Source organism: Gopherus flavomarginatus, chromosome 12, assembly GCF_025201925.1.
Source record: "Gopherus flavomarginatus isolate rGopFla2 chromosome 12, rGopFla2.mat.asm, whole genome shotgun sequence".
Taxonomy (NCBI): Eukaryota; Metazoa; Chordata; order Testudines; family Testudinidae; genus Gopherus; species Gopherus flavomarginatus.
The window spans coordinates 25,823,579-25,847,747 of NC_066628.1; the positions used below are offsets into that span (position 1 = coordinate 25,823,579).

Sequence of the window (24,169 nt, forward strand, 5' to 3'; positions counted from 1 at the left end):
TTTATCTTTCTCTGCCAGATTAAATAGCCCCTTGTTAAATATTTTTTTCCCATGTAGGTACTTACAGACTGAATCAAGTCACCTATTAACTTTCTGTTTGTCTGTCACTGTAAAGGCATTTTTTCCCTTTACACTTAATCATTTTTATGGCTCTTCTCTGAACCCTCTCCAAATTATCAACATCTTTCTTGGAATGTAGGCACTAGAACTGGACATAGTATTCCAGCAGCATTTGCACCAGTTCCAAATACAGAGGTAAAATAAGCTCTCTACTCCTAACCATGGTATAGCTACTGCTTCATCAGAATACCCTTCAGGGTTCTGCACTCTTCTTACACATCACCGGATTTAGAATTTTACCTCCAAAGAGAATAAATGTGTTAGTACTTGCTAGTGCATAGGAGCCTCTTTCAGTCCTCTTTTTGTTGTACACTGAATCCTTTTGCATATTAACTATTCTTCCAGAATCTTTAGGATATTAGCAAAGAGTGTTTGAATTCCAAGGCACAGACTGTTGGCTCTGAACCTTTGAGCAACCTGTATTCAGGAAATTCATGTGATTGAATATTGTGTTTTACCTTATTAATGCTCATCCCTCCAAGTCTGTGGGAATATGGATGTGGAGGGAAAAGACCCCTCAAACTAAAAAAAAATGTCTGCAGAAGTATGATGTAAACAAGACTTGGTGATTGATAAGGATGCCTATGATGTAATTCTGTTCTGTGATTGATAAGAGGCACTTGTTAGTGCAGCCATTTTCTGTAATGGATGAAATAAGGATTCACTGAAAGATGATTTTTAACTGATTAAGAACGGCCAATAATCACAGCCACCAGTAATAATGACTGGATTAGAATTCCCTTTATCTTATTCATCATGTAACTTACTGCTACCATAAAAGAAATTCCATAAGTAATTAGGTAAAATGAAAACAACAAAAACAGAACACAAAGTGAAATTACTCACGGAAAAGCAATTTCTCCTCCAAACGGAATTTCTTTGTTTAATCATGAGGGTGTGGAAGTGGGCTGGGGAACACAGACTGCTAGCACTCCACCAGTTAAGAGGAAAAGAAGAGAGACACAGAGGCCAGCTCTTTGCCTTACACCAAGGGAGGGAGAGTAATGTATCTATTCTTTCTCTGTAGTGTTGTATTAATCTTTGATTGTCAAATAAGAGGCTCAAATGCAATTATTTCATAAAAGATTATCAGTCTCAACTCATTATTAAATTAAAATATCCAACCAGTCCTTGGTTGTTTCTTTATGCTGAAGGTTTTGTTTGTTTGTTTGTTTTTAATTATTTTTCTGCTTCTTTTTCACATTATAAATCAGATATCATCTCTGTGCTTTTTCTGCAGCACATTGGAGATCTGGCACATTTATGATATCAGAAGGACAGGTCTGTTGGGAGCCAAAGTGCAGCTCATGATGGATAAAATATTTTCTGTCGGCAGCTGTGTCTGACACTCCACATGCCATCAGCTGAATATAAGGCTTTCTCTGTAAGATAAAATCTGGCATAAGAGTGCAGCTCCTGACCGAGATGTAATGTTCACACAGCTCTCAATCAGGGTTGTGGTACAAAGTCTAAACTGTCAGTTAACTAATGGCAAAAATGACCCTACATTTAACCTTTTTTTTTTTTTAAATAAAATAACCCTCCCCCATTGCACTTGCTCTTCTCAGGCACCTTTTGTCCTGAGAGCAATTTGCTGTGACGGAGAGCTGCTGTTGACACCTTTCAGCCAGAATTCAAACAGAAAGACCTCCCATTAAAAACTCCTGAGGAGAAAATCAAAGAAAAACTACACACAAAAGGGCATAAAAGTGAACTCTGCGTGAGTCTTGCCACCAAATGACCACCTAATGTTAGAGAAAAGCCAGGGAGCTCAGACCCCATTTTACAGTGGTGCATTTTACAGTGGGGGGAGGGATAGCTCAGTGGTTTGAGCATTAGCCTGCTAAACCCAGGGTTGTGAGTTCAATCCTTGAGGAGGCCATTTGGAGGTTGGATTTATATGATTTCTTGAGGTCCCTTCCAACCTTAATGATCTATAACTAACCCACACTATGGAGTCACTGCCTGGCACCTCCCTAGTGACTTACTCATTTATTGTCAGGTTTTTCCTGACACAATATACAAATAATTCCAGTTATCCAAATGTCCTTGTTAGCCAATTCCACAGGGTGTCTCTCATGTATCCCTATGTTAATCACACACCAATAACTTTTCAATTACCTCTTAGTGCCTGTTAGTGCTAATCAATGGCTTTGTATTTGTGTAGCAGTTCTGAGTGGTTACCTGCTGTTACAGAGACCTAAGCCCATTTCAGCAGCAAGAGCAGCTTGCCAGGACAACATTGAAAAGAAAAAGCTCTGTGTTGAATCTAAAGTAGAAACTGTATAGTAAGAGCTAAGTCATTCAGAATTAAATTATGTCCACTTTAATGCAATTTTGGTGTTTTAATAAACTCAAAGTGTTTTTTTTTTAACTTTTTAATAAAGTGCAAAGTATTAAGCAAATTTCAGCATTACTGCTTTTGTCCCCCGTATTTGTATATCAGTGAAACTGAAGCTCAAAATAGCACATCTGTTTATCCAACTTCTCGGTTATCTGAACGTTTTGGATGTCCCCAGGCCACTCAGATAAACATGAGTGTACTGTAAGAGATCCCTGCCCCAAACTGCCACAAGCCAAATTAGACAACACAACACAACTAGGGGTGACAATAAGCAAGGAGTGTGACAGGAGGGCCAGGGAGGCTGAGGCCAGGTCTACAATACAGACCTATAGAACTATGTTGTGAAAAATCTGCAGCCCTGAGCAACTGATCTAACTTTCCATGTAGCTAGTGCTAGGTTGACGGGACAGTTTCTAGCTACTGCTTCTCAGGGAGATGGATTAACTATGCAGACAGGAGAAGCTCTCCAGTCTGCATAGCAGCATCTTCACTAAAGCGGTACAGAAGCACTGTATGTGAAGACAAGACCTGAGGGTTAAATAAAGGATCTGCAAGGGGACCATGTATGGAATGGAGACCACAGCAAAACTCGAGATTTGTAACTCTTTAAAGTTGTTTTCTTGACAGCAGACATCCTCATACAGCTGCATTCAGGATCGCCCTACTTCTTATTGTGCTGCTATCTGGGAGCCCCGGAGAAAGGAAGAATAAGAGACATTTCTTATAATTTTTAGCCCAGTGGCTAGAGCAAGGGTCGGCAGCCTTTCACAAGTGGTGTGCTGAGTCTTCATTTATTCACTCTAATTTAATGTTCCGTGTGCCAGTAATGCATTTTAACAGTTTTAGAAGGTGTCTTTCTATGTCTATAATATATATTATATATACTCGTTCATTAGCCCATTCGTTTATATGCCAACCCCCCAAAATGGATAAGTAAAAATAACAAAAACTGTATGACACTTTCATAAGTCAACCCTATATTTCAGGGGTTAGAAAACTTTGGCTTCTGGACAGTCAGTGTAAGCCACTGGCAGGTTAGGACATTTGTTTACCTGGAGCATTCACAGGCACGGAGCCCCTCAGCTCCTAATGGCCACGTTTTGTCGCTCCCAGACACTGGGAGCTGAGGGGCATTGTGCCCGCAGACACTCCAAGAAAACAAAAGGACAATGTATTAGATATTCAATTCAATGATTCCATAGAGTTTAAAATCATCAAATTTTGGTGTAGAGCCGTTTGTTAGCCGACCCTGGCTCTTTGATGCGTCACTTTTTTACAAAAAATATTCAGCTTATGAATGAATATATACGGTAACTAAACTATTGTTGTATGTAAAGTAAATAAGGTTTTTTAAATGTTTAAGAAGCTTCATTTAAAATTATATTAAAATGCAGAGTCCCCTGGACTGGTGGCCAGGACCCAGGTAGTGTGAGTATCACAGAAAATCAGCTCACGTGCCGCCTTTGACGCATGTGCCATAGGTTGCCTACCCCGGCCTAGAGCAATGTTTCTCAGATGTGGCCACACATGGCCACCAGGGGCTTTTCATGTGGCCACAACAGCCTCCTGGGCGGTTGTCATAAATGGATAATAGGAGTTAATAGAACAGAAGTACTTCATATCTCTTTTGCCTGTAAAGGGTTAACAAAATCAGTGAGCCTGGCTGTCACCTGACCAAAGGACCAATCAGGGGACAGGATACTTTCAAATCTTGAGGGAGGGAAGGTTTTGTGTGTGTTGTTAGATTTTGGTTGTTGTTCACTCTGGGGGCTCAGAGGGACTAGACGTGCAACCAGGTTTCTCTCCAATCTCTCCGATACAGGCTCTTATAAGTTCAGAATAGTGAGTACTAGGCAGATAAAGCGAGTTAGGCTTATGTTTGTTTTCTTTATTTGCAAATGTGTATTTGGCTGGAAGGAGTTCAAATGTGTATTTTGCTGAAAGGATTTTTATTTGTACTTGTATACTTAGGCTGGAAGGGTATTCCCAGTGTCTATAGTTGAAAGACCCTGTAACATATTCCATCTTAAATTTACAAAGATAATTTTTACTGTTTTTCCCTCTTTAATTAAAAGCTTTTCTTGTTTAAGAATCTGATTTTTTTTTTATTCTGGTGAGACCCCAGGGGACTGGGTCTGGATCCACCAGGGAATTGGTGGGGAGAAAGGAGGGAAGGGGGAGAGAAAGGTTAATTTTCTCTCTGTGTTAGGATTACTTTCTCTCTCAGGGAGAGTCTGGGAGGGGGAGAGAGAAGGAGGGGGGAAGGTGAATTTTCCTCTCTGTTTTAAGATTCAAGGAGTTTGAATCACAGTGATCTTCCAGGGTAACCCAGGGAGGAGAAGTCTGGGAGAGGCAACAGTGAGGGAAAGGGTTTACTTCCTTGCGTTAAGATCCAGAGGGTCTGGGTCTTGGGGGTCCCCGGGCAAGGTTTTGGGGGGACCAGAGTGTACCAGGCACTGGAATTCCTGGTTGGTGGCAGCGCTACAAGTACTAAGCTGGTAATTGAGCTTAGAGGAATTCATGCTGGTACCCCATCTTTTGGACACTAAAGTTCAGAGTGGGGATTATACCATGACAGCGGTGATGTGCGGGGCAAAGCATCAGCCTCTCCCCCTCCCTCCATGTTGCTCCTGGATGTGCTGCCCTGCACCACCTCTGAAGAGAGATGGGGCACAGTGCTGCAGGAGCAAAGTGAGTTCTTGACCCATGTTGGGAGGAGAGGGGTTAGGTGGCAGGCTCCAGCAGCAGGTCTTCAGGAACCTGGCCATGTGGTCGTGGGTTCCAATCAAGGGGCAGCAAGTGTTGACCCCCCCCCACAACTCTGGCCACGCAGTCCTGGCCTCCAGCTGCGGGGCTTCAGCCTCCGGCCCCTGGTTCCAGCTGTGCAGCAGCAGGTGCTGACTCCTGGCTCCAGTCCCAGATTCCAGCTGTGCAGTGGCAGGCAGTGGCCACAGGTGCTGTCCCCAGCCGCACGACGGCAGGCTCCAGGCAGGGGCTTTGGGCACCAACACCTTGCTCTGGCTACAGGGCAGCAGGTGTTGATCCCCGGCTCTGGCCCCCAGTTCTGGCCATGTGGTGGCGAGCACTGGCCCCAGGCTCCGGCTGTGAGAACCAAGCCCCTGGCACTGATCCCCTGCCCCAGCTGCACAGCAGCAGGCAACAACCCACAGCTTTGTTCCTGGGGTCCAGCACATGGTGGCAGGAGCTGGCCCCAGGTGCTGACCCCTGGCCCTGGCCATGCAGCAGTGAGTGCTGGCTCCAACCTCACAGCGGTGGGTGCTGACTCTTGACTCATGTGCTCCAGCACCCAGCACTGTGGCAGCAGGCACTAGCCCTAGGCGTCGACCCACAGCTCCAACTGCGTGGCAGCAGGCTCCAGTGCTGGCTCCAGCGACAAAGTTCCTGTCCCCAGCTCTGGGTTCTGGCTGTGGTCACTGAGCTCCAGCTCTGACCGCATGGCAGCAGACATCAGGCCCTGGCTCTGGCTATGCAATAGTGGGGCTTATCATCCATCCCCATCATCCCCAGCATTGTATCCATCCCCCTCATTGCCCTGGGCCCCAGCTGCCTCCTCAGGGCCCGCATCCATCCCACCATCGTCTCTGGCTCCTGCTGCCTCCCCCACCCGAATCCAGGGCTTAATCGGCCCTGGCAGGGCTGGCTCCAGGGTTTTTGCTGCCCCAAGCAGCAAAAAGAAAAAAAAAATAAAGCTGTGATGGCAGTCAGCTCTACTGCTGTCGCTTCAGTCTTTGGCGGCAATTCGACATCTGATCCTTCGCTCCAAGAGGGAGACAGGGATTTCCACCCCTCTCCGTTGGCCACCCCAAGCCCCTGCTTGTTGGGCTGGGGCCTGGAGCTGGTCCTGGGATTTGCTGAGAAAAGTGATATTAACAAACATGCAAGTATCACTTTTTACAGCAGACTTACTAGCTATCTGTGAAAAGTGATACCTGTACATTTGTTAATATCACTTTTCATTGCCTCCCAGATAGCTACTAAGTGTGCTGTGGTATTAACAAATCTACAAATAGCACTTTTCACAGCAAGCCCCAATCTAAGCCCTGGGTGGGGGGACTGAGGGAGGCAGCATTATTTTTGTTATTGAGTCTGCCAAAAAACCCTACAAATATACATTACAATGATTTGGATGTGAATCTGTCTATATGTAATTGTTTTTCCTAAAGCTAATTAAGCATTTTAGAGGAAAATGGTCAATGAGGCCAGCAGTGAGAGTTGGTGGCCACACTCTGAGGCCACCAAAAAATGTGTTGTGAGAACTCCTGGGCTACAGCACTCACTTGGTATATGGGACACCCAGGCTCAATTCCACTCTCTGCCTGATGTGTAAAAGGCAGGGTGAATAAAAAACAACTGGTTTCTTTAAAAAAAAATTATGTAAAGTCAGTGTTTATTTAAATCTGATATTTATTTTTATTTACAAAATTTTCTTTTAAAAATAAATCTATTTAAAATTATATTTGAAATTTTGATAACACACATGAAGGCCTAAACTTACTATCACCTATTAAAATAATTCAAATCTTAAAAAGTATTAAGCAGTTTGACATGTTTGCTGACAAAGTTTTAAAGTCAAACCACTGAACTGGTGGAAGCCACTGAGAGTCTCTGGAACTAGATTTTTTAGAAGTGAGGAAATAGCTTTTGACGGTACTAGTCTCTTCTGCAGTCTATTCAACCTGCTAATTTCAATGACTAGTTTATTCAAAGTTAAGAAACCAGTTGGTAGTTGAAAAAGCAGACAAGTTTGTTTTCCTCTTCCAAATCTATGAATAAAAATGAGGTGTGACAGGATGAGATCTATTAATTGTAAACTCTTTGAAGCACATGATGACCAGAAACTATCAGTTAAATTCACTAATTGCAGATAATACTTTCTGTGTTTAATACATCCCCTGGTTTTAAAGGCAAAGCATGCTTTGACAAAATTACTGCGTCCCTCCCCCACATCCAGCACATTTAAGGTAATTTTATTTAACTAAGCAGCAGCAGCAAAAAAGCTTTTTTTGTGCATTTCTAAATTGAATTCCAATTTCCATCCAGTTAGAACTTGACACAAATCACGAGTAAAAAAATCATTTAGCAAATAAGAAATGCATCATTTACCATATTCTAAAATAATAATATTAAAAAATAAGCTATATAATTACTTAATTAATGTGTCTTTCCTTCTGGGTAGCAAAAAAAAGTTCCAAATGTAGTGCGAAGGCTATATTTAGTTGCAAAGCAACTTGTTTTGTTACCAACAAATAGGATCAAACTCTCTTTAAAATTATATAAACTAAAAAATACAAATGCAAAACAAGACAGACATTATTTAAATCAAGGAATTTTGCTTGCTGATTTAAGTCACTTTGATTGGAATCAATCAGCCCTGGGAGAAGGGATTTTAGAATGGATTTTATAACTCTCTGGCGAGTTCCCTAACCACTGGACTAGAGATAGGCTTGGAAGGATTAGACTTTTATGGATAAATGTTGATTTCATCATACACACCTGAACCAGCACACAAATATTTCTATCTATAATAATCAAAATGTATAGGTAAGCAAAGCAAGAAAAATGCTGCTTGAGAAATTAGAATTTCAGTTAAGGCCATTTACTTTGTATATTTTGTCACATGTTGTGTGTGATATTTTGTCACATGTGTTTTAAGAGTTACAAAGTTTTAATTTTTTGAATCTCAGCATCTACTGTCATTAAATAGTCTAAGCCTACCCCCGATTATCTGACCCCCTACAATTTTGTGCAACTGTGAAAATGTATATTGATAAAAAATTGAAAAAACACTTTAAAATAACATTGATATTATCCATTAAAATTACCATCAATAAATAAAAACTGAATTCTCCCAAGCCTATCTATAGAGTAATTCTTACACTTTCTCTGGGCCAATGGATATTCAATATATAGTGGAACAGCTTCAACAAGAAAGACTAAGAAAGCCCCATGCAAGAATACTTGGTAGCCCAGAGGTTACTGCTCCCTCTTTCTCCTACTGTTTTTTGCAAGAGAAATATTTTAGGTGTACATAACACCAGGAAATGGTTCACAGCTCCAAACCCTAATCAGAGACAGAAACCTTCCACTATCCCAGAGATAGGTGGTTAAATCCCTTTGACAGGTGGGGCTTAAACCAAACTCCTTTTCTTGGCTTTTTCTATTAGCTTATTGCCCTGGAATTGGGGGGTATGAGTGTGCCCCAGATTTTGATTAAGCTAATTGGAACCAGCATTCAGCCACCATGAATTAATAAAATAGACCATCACCTAGTTAAGGGTTAATTTGAACAAGCAGAGCTTCTGGAGGCGTGTTCAAATACATTTCTAGACTTGCAGTCTCTGCTAATTAGGAAGGGAGAAAAAGAATCAACAATTTAAGACCGAAAGAAAATAAGTGGATGGGAACCTTGGGTTTGGGGCACTTTTGACACAGAAGCTTATTATGACTAAGATTGTTAGGAATGTTTGTTGATAAGTAGTTTGACATTAGGAGAAGCGATGACCCAGTAGGGGTCACTATGATCTGTATGTTTTGTAAAAGTTAGTTATAAAAAAAGACTACATAATATAGTGTACTTTGAAGCAGTCCTCTGAAGCTATCCTGAGAGGCATTTTTCCTGACAACTCACTCCCTGGTGGGGAAGCAACTGGCCATTGTTGAACTGCCGCAATTTACTCAATATCATCTGACTAGGTGCCTGTCTGTATCTCTAGGTGCCTTTAAAATCTGATCCTAAGTCATTTAGGTACTTCTGAAAACATTACCCTTTGACTTTGTGCAGAATCAAGGCACAATAAAACTGGTGTTAAAACATAGAACCTCATCAAATCCACATTCCATATAACAAACGCAAGATAACATATAGGGACCGTGCAAAGAGAGGCCTTCAAGCCAGAAAGGAGAGTCACACAGAGATATATAACTTCAGTCCAAATCTCTTAAAAAAATACACATCATGTATTCTGAAGCCCAATATTTTCCACAACATTCGCCCCTTGCCAGAGTTCCGATCTGCTACATTCATCTCCGTCAGGACTCCGTAGCCTGGCTTTCTAGAGAGTAGTGCAGAAGGAAAGGCCTAGGTAGCAGGGAAATTTACTGCTAAACTTGGCTACAAGCTCCCCTTCCTAGCACACCCTGGAACAAGAAGGTTCTGAGTAGGGTCACCTAGACAACCGCACAACAGCCATGGCCTGGGCAGCCTGAATGTCTGGAGAATAGAGTGAAAAAGACATAATTGTAAACAATCTTTGTCAAAAATATGCAGGGACAAATGTTCTGCCAATGAGCCTTTTCAGAGCTGTTGCTGTGGGGGGTGCAGGTGGGAATAGTGATAGCAATAAATAGAGTATTTTATTGTGATAGAATAAATTAGAAAAATTGTGGCATTTGGGGGTTACCACCACAGAATCTGGTGACATTGTTCTGCAGAGTACACAGGGACCTGTCAATGAACTATAAACCCTGTTGAAACAATCTCTTACCCTGGGTATCCTACTGAAGGACACAGACGTACTATCACCCATAGAAGAAGATCTTCAAAGAAATTTACACATTCTGCAAGCCTACATGGGCACTCTTGGAAAACACAAATCAGGATCTCTCAGAAGAAGGTTAGCACCAACTAACAGATTAAATTTTTCATAGATTCATACATTTTTAAGGTTTCAAGGAACACCCTATGTTCATGAGATCTGATCCTCATGCATAGCACAGGCCAGAGAATTTCATATAGGGATTCCCGCATCAACCAGAAATTATGGTCTTGAACTACAGCCCATATTTTAGAAACATATCCAGTCTTAATTTAAAGACTCAAAATAATGGAAAATCCACCACATTCTTAGGTGAGTTGCTTTAATGGTTCATTACCTTCACTGTTAAAAACATGCATCTTATTTCTAGTCTGAATTATGTAGCTTCAGCTTCCACTGCATCTCATCACACTTTTGTCTGATAGATTAAAGAGCCCTCTATTATCTGAAATCTTCTCTTCATGTAGATGCTTATAAACTATGAACAAATCACATCTTAACCTTCTCTTAGTAGATTGAGCTTCTGTAGATTCTCAGTCCCAGGTGGGTTTTCCAGTCTGCATATCATTCTTGTAGCTCTTTTCTGAACTCTTAACATTTCAACAACTTCATAACTCAAGGACACCTGAACCGGACGCCATATCCGATAATGGTCTCACTAAGCCACGTACTCAGGTAATACCTCCCCTACTACTACTTGACATTCCCCTACTTACAAATATAAGAATCAGTTTAGCTGTCTTATTCAGAGTATCGCAGTGGGAGTTCAAGTTCAGTTGGTTTCCACCATGGGCCCATAATTTTCAGTTGCTGCTTTCCAGGATACAGGCTCTGAACCTGAAAATGTGACCTACACCCTTTGTTCCTAGATGTATGATGTTACATTTTTCTGTTTTAAAACATATTCAAATAAGCCCAGCTAATCAAGTGATCCAGATCACTCTGTATATCTGAGCTGTCTTTTCACAATAAAGAGGACAATTCTGGTTAAAAGCCTATCTTGGTTAATGGGGCAAATGAAGAAATCAAATTTATATAAGGGGAAAACAGGAGCAGCAAATAGTAGTCAATATTAATTAGAATATAAGAAATGTAGAAAATTGATTGGGCTGGATAAATTTAATCAGGGAAAATTCCATGGCTGGCATGACCAAAGACAATGATCTAAAGAAACACTAATAATTGTAAAGGTTGTTGAGTGTCTGAGTTAATGACTCGAGATTGTCGAAATAACAGGCTCAGGTGAAATTATTTAATCTAAGATTATTAATCAGAGATTAGAGTACAGCACTATTCAGAAATAAATAGCTACATTACAACCCTTTGTTGTTAGACTAAGAGCTGGATACATGTCTTTCCTGCATCTGGAAGTGATGTGCAGTTTTCATTCCCACAGTTTAAGTTTTCATATCACTATCATTATACAGTAAAAGTTTTGTTATTCAGCATGTTAGCAGGATACGGGGTGTTAGTAAGTAAAAAATGCCAGTTAACTAAGAGAGAGGAAGTTTGGTTGTGAGAGGGGGCTAAGTGCTGGGGGTTGGGGCACAAAAGGGGGTGAAGGGTGTGGGCTTTGAGAGAGAGCTTGGGTGCAGGAGGGGGCTCAGGGCAAAGGGTTGGGGTGCTGGATCCAGATGGCGCTCACCTTGGGCAGCTCCCCACAAGTGGCAACATGTCCCTGCTGTTCTTAGGTGGAGGCCTAGCTAGGCAGCTCCGCATGCTGCCCCTGCCAAGAGCTCTGGCTCCACAGCTCCCATAGGCTGGGAACCTGCAGGTGCCACCCCTTGCAGCTCCCATTGGCCATGGTTCCTGGCCAATGGGAGCTGCAGAGCCAGGTCTCAGGGTGGGGTGGGGGCAGAGCCACCTAGCTATGCACCCCTCATGGCTGTTCCTCCACCTAGGAGCAGTAGGAACAAGCTTCCAGGGAGCCACATGGAGCCAGGTAGGGAGCCTGCCGGTCCTGCACCAACCAGACTATAAACCAGACTTTCAATGAGGATCAGAAATGCTGGTTTATAGAGCTTTCCAGTTGGTAAAGTGCCGGATAACACAGCTTTTATTTGTATAGAGTTTCAAGAATATTCTAGAAATATATGTTGTGATGTCATTTCTATACAGCAGAGGTCGGCAACCTTTCAGAAGTGGTGTGCTGAGTCTTCATTTATTCACTCTAATTTAAGGTTTTGCATGCCAATAATACATTTTAACATTTTTAGAAGGTCTTTTTCTATGTCTATAATATATAACTAAACTATTGTTGTATGTAAAGTAAATAAGGTTTTTAAAATGTTTAAGAAGCTTCATTTAAAATTAAATTAAAATGCAGAGCCCCCCAGACTGGTGGCCAGGACCCAGGCAGTGTGAGTGCCACTGAAGATCAGTTCACGTGCTGCCTTTGGCATGCGTGCCATAGATTGCCTACACCTCCTACACAGTCTCAGTTTACCTGACTCATGTGTGAAGGCATGATTATTTACAGCTGAGAGCACTAAGAATTCTTCAATTTAATCTCTCAGCGAGTCTCTCTTACCTCACAATCGTTCTTCCATGTTGATTTACTCAACAGAAAACATCTGCTATAACAATAATCTCTTATTAGTTTCCCTAGTCTATATATGCTTATGTCAGCATTTTATATATATGATAAGGAGATGGTTTACCAGAATATCTGGTGTTTTACAGCCATGAAGGTGCCCTAGAGTTATTAAATACAGCATCATGAATAAATTGCTAAATAGGGTTACTTATTGGTCAAGACCTGTGTTCTGGACAGATGTGTTAGAATTCAGACATACTCTTTGCTTAAGATAAAGGTTCTAAAGAATAGTAACTATATAAATTAATCAAATATACAGAAAGAAAGAACTAAAGGTATTATTATTATTTAGTAACAGGTACTAAACAAGGTCCATTACTAGATCAAGACTGTAAAATTGTTAACAATGAAGCAGAAAAAAGTCACATATGTTCAATAAATATTTCTGCTCTGTATTTGGAAAGAAGCAGGACAGTGTCCTGAGATCATGTAAAGTGATAACCATGGAGGATGTTGAACATCATCAGCTAGGGATGAATATTTTTAAATCAGCAAGCCCAGATAACTTGCACCCAGAAGTCCTAACAGACCTGTCTGAAGAGATGCCTGGCCCTCTGATGTTAATTTTTAATCTATCTTTGAAAATGGGGAAATTCCAGAAGACTGGAAAAGTACTAATGTTGTGCCAAGGAAAAGTGAGATGACCTGGGTGAGTATAGGCCAGTTAACCTGATCTCAATCCTTAGCAAAATCATGGGAAAACTGAAAATGAAGGACAGGATATAACTGATGCCACTCGATTTCATTGTTTAGTGAGACTGCAAATTTGTTGATAAAGATAATTGTGTAGATGTTAAGCACTTTTCAGAAGTCTTATTGTATGACTTAGTACTATGCAACATTCTGGTTAAATAGTTAGCATTATACAATAACAATAAAGCATGTATTATATGGATTAAGAACTGGCTAGCTGACCGATCTCGAAAAGCAGTCGTCAATGGCGAATCATCACTGAATGGCGGTGTTTCTAGCAGGTTCCACAGGGATCAGTTTGAGACCCAATGATATTCAATATTTATATCAATGATCAATATAAAAATCAATTCTGATAAAATATTGGTGACACAAAGATTGGTGAAGTGGTAAATAATGATGATAATAGGGCAGCCATGAGGAGCAATCTGGCCTCATTAGTAAACTGGGTCCAATCAAACAAAATGTGTTTTAATACCGCTAAATGTGGGGTCATTCTTATAAGAGTAAAGAATACAGGCCAAACCTACAGCATTCTAGGGGGCTCCTTGCGTAAGCTAGTCAATGGGAGATGCCAGAGTCCTGGAAAGCAGTGACTGTGAAAAGGTCATTGTGGACAGCTCAACAAAAGCACACAGTGGGATGCTGTGGCAAAAAGGACTAATGTGATCCTTGGATGTATGTACAGGGTAGTAGAGAGAAGTAGAGAGGTGATTTTACCTCTGTTTATGCATTGGGGGAACAGATACTGGAAAACTGTGTCCAGTTCTAATGTCCACACTTTTAAAAGAATGTTGAAAATTTGGAGAGGATGCAAAAAAGATCCACAAAAATAATTCAAGGACTGGGAAAAATGCCTTCCAGTGACAGCACTCAATCTGTTTAGGTTATCAAAGAGAAGAACAAGAGGTGATTTGATGAGGATGTATAGGTATGTTCAAGAGAAGAAAATAATAGATGCTAGGGGCTCTTTAATCCATCAGTGAAAGGCATAACAAGAACCAATGCAGGCAAATTCAAATTAGAAATAAAGCACAAAAATATTTAATAATGAGAGTGATTAACCACTGAACAAAATATCAAGGGAACTGGTGGGTTGTCCAGCTCTTGATGTCTTCAACGTATGACTGGATGCTTTTTTGGAAAACATGTTTTAGTCAAATACAAATTAATAGGCTCAGTACAGGAGTAACTAGATTAAATCCTGTGCCCTGTGTTATACAAGGGGTCAGACTAGATGATCTAATGGTCCACTGTGTTTTTTTTAATTCATGAATCATTATGTACCAGTCCTCCAGTTACTGTTTCATTTGCAAACTTTACCAGCAGTGGTTTTATGGTTTCTTCTAAATTATTGATAAAGAGATTGGTTCGTACTAGGCCAAGAACTGATCCCTGGGAAAACCCTAGACACATTCCTTTAGGAGGAGATTCCCCTTTTATGTTTACGCTGGAGATATATCAGTTACCTAGTTTTTAATCCATGTAACTAGTGTTACATTAATTTTGTTTAGGGCTAAATTTGTAATCAGCACTAAGTCAAATGTCTTACAGAAATTTATTATGTAAATATCTTTGTCAACCCAACTAGTAATCTCATTGAAAAATGATATCAATATTGTCTGACAAGACCTATTTTCCACAAAACCAGTCTGGGTCCAGCTCTGCTATATGGATCTCAGTATGGAAGGGCATATTTATTGAAACCAAGTCTGATTTCTCTGTGTTGCATTTTCTAGATGTAATGAATTATGCCATTTACAGTAGTATAAAAAAATTCCAGGGCCCCAGCCTGCAGTCCTCATTCAGGCAGAACTCTGGTTTAAGGATCTGGTCTATAAATTAAAATTTTTACCACAAAAGCATTTAGCATTGCAACTCAAAGTTACATCTTGAAATGTTACAATATATAAATCCTAAACTGTACCTGCTAGTACAGTGAATATCGCAGCAAAGGCGTTGAGCTTTAACCCATCAATGACTGTAGTGTAGTAGCACACTTCGATTGACATCAAAGTGGCTCCAGTTAGCAGCAAAATGATATAGAGTAGCTCTGCTACAATAGACAACCACAAAACACCTGGAACGACAAATCAATAGCACTGATATTAGCAGCCGTTACAGACATTTAGTACATTTCTTTCTTTCTTCATTTCTATCTGTGAGGGTGCCCAGGCAACGTCTGGCTTTAAACATACTTAGATACCAAACAGACATTTTACATTAGGGTTCATCTTAACAGATAAAGAAAAACTGATCGTAGAACTAAAAATTAATGGTAAGTAAATTACCAGTGATCACATTTATAATGTGCAAGCAGAACAGAGACCAGACCAGTGATACATATACTTGGTGCTTTAAAAGGGGAACTTTCACAAAGCAAAAATAAATTTAGAACCAAATGATCTGGTTGGAGGAATTTAATCAGAAAAATGTGACAGATAATTGGCAATTGCTTCAGACCACTTTACTAGATCCCCAGAAAGCAATAATCCTACAATGGAGCAAGAAGTCAGTATTGGTTAAAAAACTGATCTGGTTTGGAGGAGAAGTGAAGGCAGCTACAATAAAGTTAAAAATAATATATAACAAATGGAAGAAAGGAGAAGCTGATAGTGATGAAAATAAATCAGAAGCTAAAAACTGTAGAAAACTGATAATGGCGGCAAAAGGAGACAAGCTGAAACCTATAGCCTGCAAAGTTAAGAAGGAATTTTTACAATATATTAGGAATAAAAAGAATCCTAACAGTGGTATTGGTCAGTTAATAGATGTAAATGGTAGAATTATCAATAATAAAGCATAAAACAGATGTGTTGAATAAATATTTCTGTTCTGTATCTGAGGGGAAAAAACGGATTATGTAATCATATCACGTGATAATACTATTTCCATTCCACTAATGTCTCAAGAGGATGTTAAACAGCAGTTACTAAAGTTGTACAGGTCCAGCCAACTTGCAACAAAGAATTTTAAAAATAGCTGGCTGAGTAGCTCACTGGACCATTAATACTGACTTTCAATAAGCTTTGGAGGACTGGGGAAGTTCCAGAAGACTGGAAGAAAGCTAATGTGGTGCTGGTATTTACTAAGAGAAGATCCGGGTAATGATCCTGTCAGCTTCACAACTATCCCAGGCAAGATAATGGTGCAGCTGATAGAGGATTTGATTAATAAAGAATTAAAGGAGGGTAATAGAGTTATTGCCAATCAACATGGGTTTATGGAAAATTGATCCTGTCAAACTAACTTAATGATCCTTTTATATTGAGTTTAAAAGTTTGGCTGATACAGGTAGTAGTGTTGATGAGATATGCATAGGCTTCTGTAAGGCATTTGAATTGTTACTACAGGGATATTTTGATTAAAAAATTCAAAAGATATAAAATAAACATGGCACACATGAAATGGATTAAAAACGGTCTAACTGCAGCTAATATAAACCAAGAGATAGATCAGAATAGGAAAAGGTGCAGACAACAAAAATGATTAGGGGTAAGGAACAGCTTACATACAAGGAGAATCTGAAGAAGTGGGTTTTTTACCCACGAAAGCTTATGCCCAAATAAATCTGTTAGTCTTTAAGGTGCCACTAGACTCCTTGTTGTTTTTGTGGATACAGACTAACACAGCTACCCCCTGATACTTGATACAAGGAGAGATTAAAGATACAGGGACCATTCAGTTTAGAAAAGAAATGACTAAGGGCAGATATGATAGAGGTCTATAAAATCATGAATGGTGTGGAGAAAGTGAATAAGGAAGTGTTATTTACCCCTTCACATAAATACAAGATGTAGGGGTTACCTGATTAAATTAATCTCTTTGCCATCCTGAGAGCACTCTCTGTGGGGCAAGGAAGCTGAAACAGCATTGGGGCAGGGGAAGTACCCATCTTCAGAGATGCTGGATACTTTTAATTGCCACTGGCAGGTGTGAGTTGTGAAAGCACAAGGGACAGCAGTGGAGTTTCTGGGTGAATACTTGGAGGGGACACTACCATTCACTGGGGGAGTGTGTGTCCCAGTTTGCATTCTGGAAGGGAGAGCATGTGTGAGACTCTCGGTTCTAGACTGTCAGGTCTGGTGGTGGTTGTGGTGGTTTAAGCCAGACATAGGGTCAGGACTGGGCTGACGGCAGCATGGAAACCAGGGGAGGCTGTGGGTCAGAACTGTGATCAATGTTTGTAAATAAGCCAATTCAAGTTTGTAGTCAGAGTCTGGATGCAGACCAAGTGCCAAAGCTGGGTTGAAGTCAATGCAATGGTCTTGGGGTCAGGAGGTGGGTGCAGAGCTGAAGCAGGTCGGGAACAGGGCTGGATCGGGGTCAGGGTAGGGCGCAGACAAGGTTGAAGGAAGCTTCAGGAAAGGTTGGGGACAGAAACAGGGACAGAATTGAAGGCAGGTTGGAAGCCGAGGGAGTCTGTGACACATGAAGCATCAGGGGAGTTCCTGGCTGGGTAGTGTTGTTGCACAGACTAACTTGCAGCTCTGGTGGGGTCAGGGAAATACCTGTTCCTGGGGGTCATCTGACCCAGTTCCTGCTCTGGTCTGTAGCATGGTGAGTCACTTCAGGCTCTGTTGGAGGGGTGAGTCATATCACCTGAGTGAGTAGCCCTGGTCTGGTTGTGGGGTTGCCTCACCTTACCCTCCTATGAGGGTGCGTCCCAGGCATTCCTGGGACTGGTTTGTTGGGATGGGACTGATGCAAGTCACAGATCAGGTTAGGGCCACGGATGTTGCTCTCTGGCTCCCATGAGTGCTCCTCTGGGCCATAACTTTCCCAATCTATTAGTTATAGGAGCTTCTCTGAGGACCTGATTCAGTAGTTATTATTCCTGACCTGGCACCATGGCTGGAGGAGAAAGAGCTTTTGTTCATCCTGACAGGGAGTTGTGGGTGTGCTATTTCAGTAGGGAGACATGGAACCCAGGGTGTACTCTCGCGGATGGGCAGGGGGTAACTGGAAGCAGAAAATGACCAATTTAATTTGCTAAATGACAAGGAAGGGACCAAGGTACCAGTAGTCAAGTTTGTGTAAGAGACATGAGGTGTCCACGTGTTTTGTGTAAAACCAACACTGATGGGAGGTTTGGTCTATTAGTGGTGGTCAGCAAACCATTTTTAGTCTGCCTTGGTGGCGTCAAGCTTACTTCCTCCTGGATATGAAGGAGGCATTCAACCAGATCAGAGGCTGCAAGGATGTGGGAAGTTGAGGTTCATGAAGGGTAGAACCCGGGGTGGAAACTGTAGCTGGAGAAAAAGGGGCTTTGCTGAGTAGACTTATGTTTAGAATTGTTATAGGCAAACTCTGCAAAGGGTAGGAGTTGGACTCATTTGTCCTGGTGGAAACCACCACATGTCTGTTCTGACTGCCCATCCATTCGGGCATCACAAGTAGTGGAGAGATGTAGATCAACCCCTAAGAGGCAGAAGAGCTCCCGCCAAAGGTGGGTGACAAAATCCGGTCTGCGGTCTGACATGATATTGGAAGATAACCCATTCAGCTTGCAAACATGGTCAAAGACAACATGCGCTGTCATTTCTGCCATGGGAATCTTACAGCAGAACATGAAGTGAGAATCTTGGATAGGAGGTCTACATCTATGACTATGGTTCTGGAGTTAGGGAGCTCCACAATAAAATCCATTGATATTGATTCCTGGGGTTGGGATGGAATACGCAGGGAGATCAAGTAGCCCAGCAGCTTCATTGGGGTACCTTCCTACAGCATGGGAACCTTCACATGAGTCAATGTATGATATCACAGAGGTGTGCAGTCTAGACCACCGGAAATGTCACACAATGAGTTTTGTGGTCTTCCATGTCCAAAATAGCTGTTCAGAGGGGAGTTGTGGCATAGTCGGAGTGTTGCAAGATGGTATTGGCCTTTGGGAGCATAAACACAGTATTTGAATGGAAGTACTCCATTTCTAACAGAGAAGCCTGGGTTGGGCTTGGTATTGTGCAACATCTGTTTACTCACAAATGGCAGCTCTGTAGAGAGGATTTTATAAGGGATAAGAGGTCCATGTTCACTAATACATTAGTGAAATGGTGGGGCTTCAGGATGATGGACGGTCCAGATGGTCCTTTCTTGCCATCAAGATCCTTCCCCTTGTGGGAAAATACATCAGACTTGCCATTTGCCTCCAGACCAATAATGCAGCGTGAACTTCAGACAAGAACAAAGAAATAAACAGGGACCATTGGATTTGGCCTTCACGGATCACAAGTGTTCTGAGTTTTTATGGTCAGTGAATACCTGGATTGGGAAATATGCACCCTCTGAGAGGTGATGCCACTCTTCAAAGGTGGTCCTGGTGGCTAGCAGCTCTTTGTCATAGATTTTGTAGCTTTGTTCTGTGGGACTTAGCTTTCTGGAGTAGAATGTTCATGGATGGAAAATGCTTGGTGACACTCTGCGATTCTAACAGTGCTGCCCCAATGGCATAATTGGAAGTGTCTGTCTTGACAACAAAAAGCTGGGATGGGTTTGGATGCTTCAGTATAGGTGCAGAGATGAAGGCCTTCTTTAGTTGCTCAAGAGCGCATTGGGCCTGTGACTGCCAGTTGAATGCAGAATTCTTATGGAAGAGTTAGGTAATGGGGGACACTACCGGGGTGATGAACCTCCAATAGAAGTTTGTGGATCTCAGGAAGCATTGGATGTCACAGGTACTCTTTGGCAAGGCCCAGTCCACAGTGGTTGTGTGGATACATAGTGATCTCATTAGGCAAGATGACATATTCCAGGAAATCAATGGTGGTGCAGTCAAACTCACATTTTTCTGGTTTGGCATACAGGTAATTTTTCCTGAGGTGATCCAGCACTTGTTGGACATGTTGGTCATGCAGAGTCTGATTTTCTAAGAAGATGAGGATGTCCTCTAAGTAGATCAGAATGAACTGGTCTACAATGTCTTTGAAGATATTATTCATGAAATACTGGAATGTAGCCACGGTTTTGGAGAGGCCAAAGGACATAACCAGGTACTCACAGTGGCAATATCTGATGCAGAAAGCTGTTTTCCATTCATCACCCTCCCGGATGCAGACCAAGTTGTATGCACCATGCAAGTTAAGCTTGATGAAGATCTTTGCTCTACTGACCCATTCTAGGAGCTCATAATCACCAGGAGAATATCAAACTGCATAATTTCCTGGTGGTCTCCTATCTCGACCTAGAGAGGTGCTGTTTTTTAGGAAACTGGTCGGAAGTCAGCATACTACCAACAATAGTCTCCATATGCTCTGGGACACGCTTCTTCTACCTGGACAAATGGCTGGCTCCATCACAGGTGAAGTCCATAAAATTTCTGGACAACCCAGAGTTGATCAATGAAAGCAGGATACAGCTTACTTCAGACGTGGCTGGGACCCAGAGCTGAAGGGGGATCTGCTGGTGTGGATGGTGGTGCTCCAATGGTGCATGGGCAAATGTAGGCTGCAGAGTGGATCCATTTGGGAGTTTGCTGTCTACATTAGGTCCAGCCATGACTCCTCTACCAAGGCTGGATCGAGTGGTTTTCTGGCACTGTAGCGAGTCTGGGATTGTGGGAGCACCCTGAGGTGAAGTGGCTACTTTCCCTGCAGAACAGGCAAGGCCATTTTGGCACCAGTAATCCTTCTGTTGGTCTGTGATGAACTCCACTGGTGACATCAGTTTGCATGAAATCAAGTCATGGGGCCCTTGACACTGGGCTGGGAATGGTTGGAAGCCTATTTCTTTTCCAGGCAATGCTTGAGCAGCTGGTTCTTGATTCTTATGCAAAGCTTGATGTAGGGTACCAACTCAGCATGGGGGGAGAGAGAGAGAGACCAGAGCCAGATCCTCCTTTACAGTTAATGGAAGGTGAAGAGATATTTGTGGAGTCTCATTTCCTAGAAGTGCTACATACATGGACAAGCATAAGATAACCCATTGTTCATTAGAAAATAATCTGAACTCTGCCACTGTGTCCCGTGGCTCAAAGGGGAAGGAATCCTGCTCTTACAGGGTAGCTGGAATTCCCTTGTGTAGAGGGAGGTTGGCATATCCAAGTATACACTACCCTCTTCTTGCCTCCAGGAACCTGAGTAGGCATGGCCAGAGCCTGGGGAGCCTGAGCTGATAGAAGAGCCCTTTGGGAGTTGTTCCAGCCAGGGTAAATTAGAGCACCCCTGAAGTTACCCCAGGACTGTGAAGCAGTAAGTTAGCAGAGAGCCACCTATGTCCCCTCCCTGAGCCTCACTAAGCAGAATTCAGAGTACCCTGTTCATCCTGCTCAGCTAATGCACTACCTGTTCCCCACTGAGATGAGAAGGGAGCTGACGTGTTAGCAGACAAACTCACGGATAAGGATAAAACATTCAAAAAAAGTTTATTAACTACACAAATATAGATTTTAAGAGATTATATGTGGTAGGCCTAAAGATCAGAGATAGTTCCTTATGAAAATAAAAAGTAAATGCGCACTCTAAATCCTAAACTTTTAGACTAAGTAAGAGTTGAACAAAACAGCTTTTCTCACCCCACTGGATGTCTAGATACCTTTAAAATCAGGTCCAATACTTTGGAAACTCCCACTCTTATATTTTATCAGATTTGGGCTTCATCTTGGAGTCTGGAAAACCCAAATAAAGCCCCCAAAGCCTTCAGAAGAGATTAAAGGGGATATTTCCAAAGGCACAAAGGCAAAAATATTTAGAATGCTAAATGTAAAGTAGGAAGGTTACAAGGCCCTGAAGTACTGGAAATATATATTTACCTCGATCTTCAGGTGGAGTCAGACTGATAAAACTTCTACATTTCTCACCTAAAAGACATAGACAAATTTTAAGTTTAAAAATAAAATGCAGAACTACATGACTACAATGCAAAGAAAGGCAAAATGTCCTCCTCTATTCAAATTGTCATGAAAGACATTTCACTGAATGCGTGTGTAAACATACATGCTGGTTTTAGTTTAGAACTGCCCCAAGAAGAGCACTTGTTTTACTATACCATGCACTATATTTTCCAGCCCAAACTAAGTGAATGAAACACTAAATTTATGATAGTAACTGTATAAAACTCAGGACATTAAGAGGCCACGTTCCCAAACAATTATAAATCAGATTGGTAGCCGTGTTAGTCTGTATCAGGAAAAACAATGAGGAGTCCTTGTGGCACCTTAGAGACTAAAAAATCAAAGAATCATAGAATATCAGGTTGGAAGGGACCTCAGGAGGTCATCTAGTCCAACCCCCTGCTTAAAGCAGGACCAGTTCCCAACTAAATCATCCCAGCCAGGGCTTTGTCAAGCCTGACCTTAAAACCTCGAAGGAAGGAGATTCCACCACCTCCCTAGGTAACCCATTCCAGTGCTTCACCACCCTAGTGAAAAAGTTTTTTCCTATTATCCAACCAAAACCTTCCCCACTGCAACTTGAGACCATGACTCCTTGTTCTGTCATCTGTTACCACTGAGAATAGTCTAAATCCATCCTCTTTGGAACCCTCTTTCAGGTAGTTAAAAGCAGCTATCAAATCCGACCCTTATTTTTCTCTTCTGCAAACTAAACAATCCCAGCTGCTCCTCATAAGTCATGTGCTCCAGCCTCCTACTCATTTTTGTTGCCCTCTGCTGGACTCTTTCCAATTTTTCCACATCCTTCTTGTAGCGTGGGGCCCAAAACTGGACACAATACTCCAGATGAGTCTTCACCAATGTCGAATAGAGGGGAATGATCACGTCTCTTGATCTACTGGCAATGCCCCTACTTATACAGCCTAAAATGCCGATAGCCTTCTTGGCAACAAGGGCACACTATTGACTTATATTCAGCTTCTCGTCCACTGTAACCCCTAGGTCCTTTTCTGCAGAACTGCTTCCTAGCCACTAGGTCCCTAGTCTGTAACAGTGAATGGGATTCTTCTGTCCTAAGTGCAGGACTCTGCACTTGTCCTTGTTGAATCTCATCAGGTTTCTTTTGACCCAGTTCTCTAATTTGTCTAGGTCCCACTGTATCCTATCCCTACTCTCCAGTGTATCTACCACTCTTCCCAGTTTAGTGTCATCTGCAAGCTTGCTGAGAGTGCAGTCCACACCATCCTCCAGATCATTAATGAAGATATTGAACAAAACTGGCCCCAGGACCGACCCCTGGGGCACTCCACTTGATACCAGCTGCCAATTGGACATGGAGCCATTGATCACTATCCATTGAGCCGAACGATCTAGCCAGCTTTCTATCCACCTTATTATCCATTCATCCAGCCCATACTTCTTTAACTTGCTGGCAAGAATACTGTGGGAGACCGTATCAAAAGCTTTGCTAAAGTCAAGGAATAACACATCCACTGATTTCCCCTCATCCACAGACCCAGTTATCTCCTCATAGAAGGCAATTAGATTAGTCAGGCATGACTTGCCCTTGGTGAATCCATGCTGACTGTTCCTGATCACTTTCCTCTCCTCTAAGTGCTTCAGAATTGATTCCTTGAGGACCTGCTCCGTGATTGTATTTGGGCATACGCTTTTGTGGGCTAAAACCCACTTCAGCAGATGTTTTACAGATATATTGATGGGAACAGGGGAGTAAACAGTGGGGAGGAATGCCTAGTTTATTTGTTTTGTTTTGGAGAGCTTGTTTTTTTAAATGAGATGAGAAATTTGGTTGGCCAATATAAATGTGTTGACATAATATACGTATACTTTGTAAGGCATTTGACTTAGCGCTGTATGACATTCTGATTAGAAACTGAGCCCAATACAAAATCAATGCAGTATCTAATACATTAGTTAGAAACTGGCTAACTGTGTCAAATGTGGAGGTGCTTTTTAATAATTATTAATACTGGATCTGGATCTGCCTCTAGTGTGATGTGTCTGTACCA

General features: G+C 41.8%; 1 protein-coding gene across 1 annotated transcript in view; it reads right to left on the reverse strand.

The window, feature by feature from the left end:
* GSG1L2 (GSG1 like 2) overlaps positions 1 to 24,169 on the reverse strand; it is a 70,621-nt gene that overhangs the window by 25,499 nt on the left and 20,953 nt on the right. The window contains exons 2-3 of the mRNA XM_050919876.1: positions 22,059 to 22,106; positions 15,237 to 15,389 (exon numbers count right to left, since the gene is read on the reverse strand). Coding sequence (XP_050775833.1) covers positions 15,237 to 15,389; positions 22,059 to 22,106 — 201 coding nt within the window. The remainder of the gene's footprint in view (positions 1 to 15,236; positions 15,390 to 22,058; positions 22,107 to 24,169) is intronic.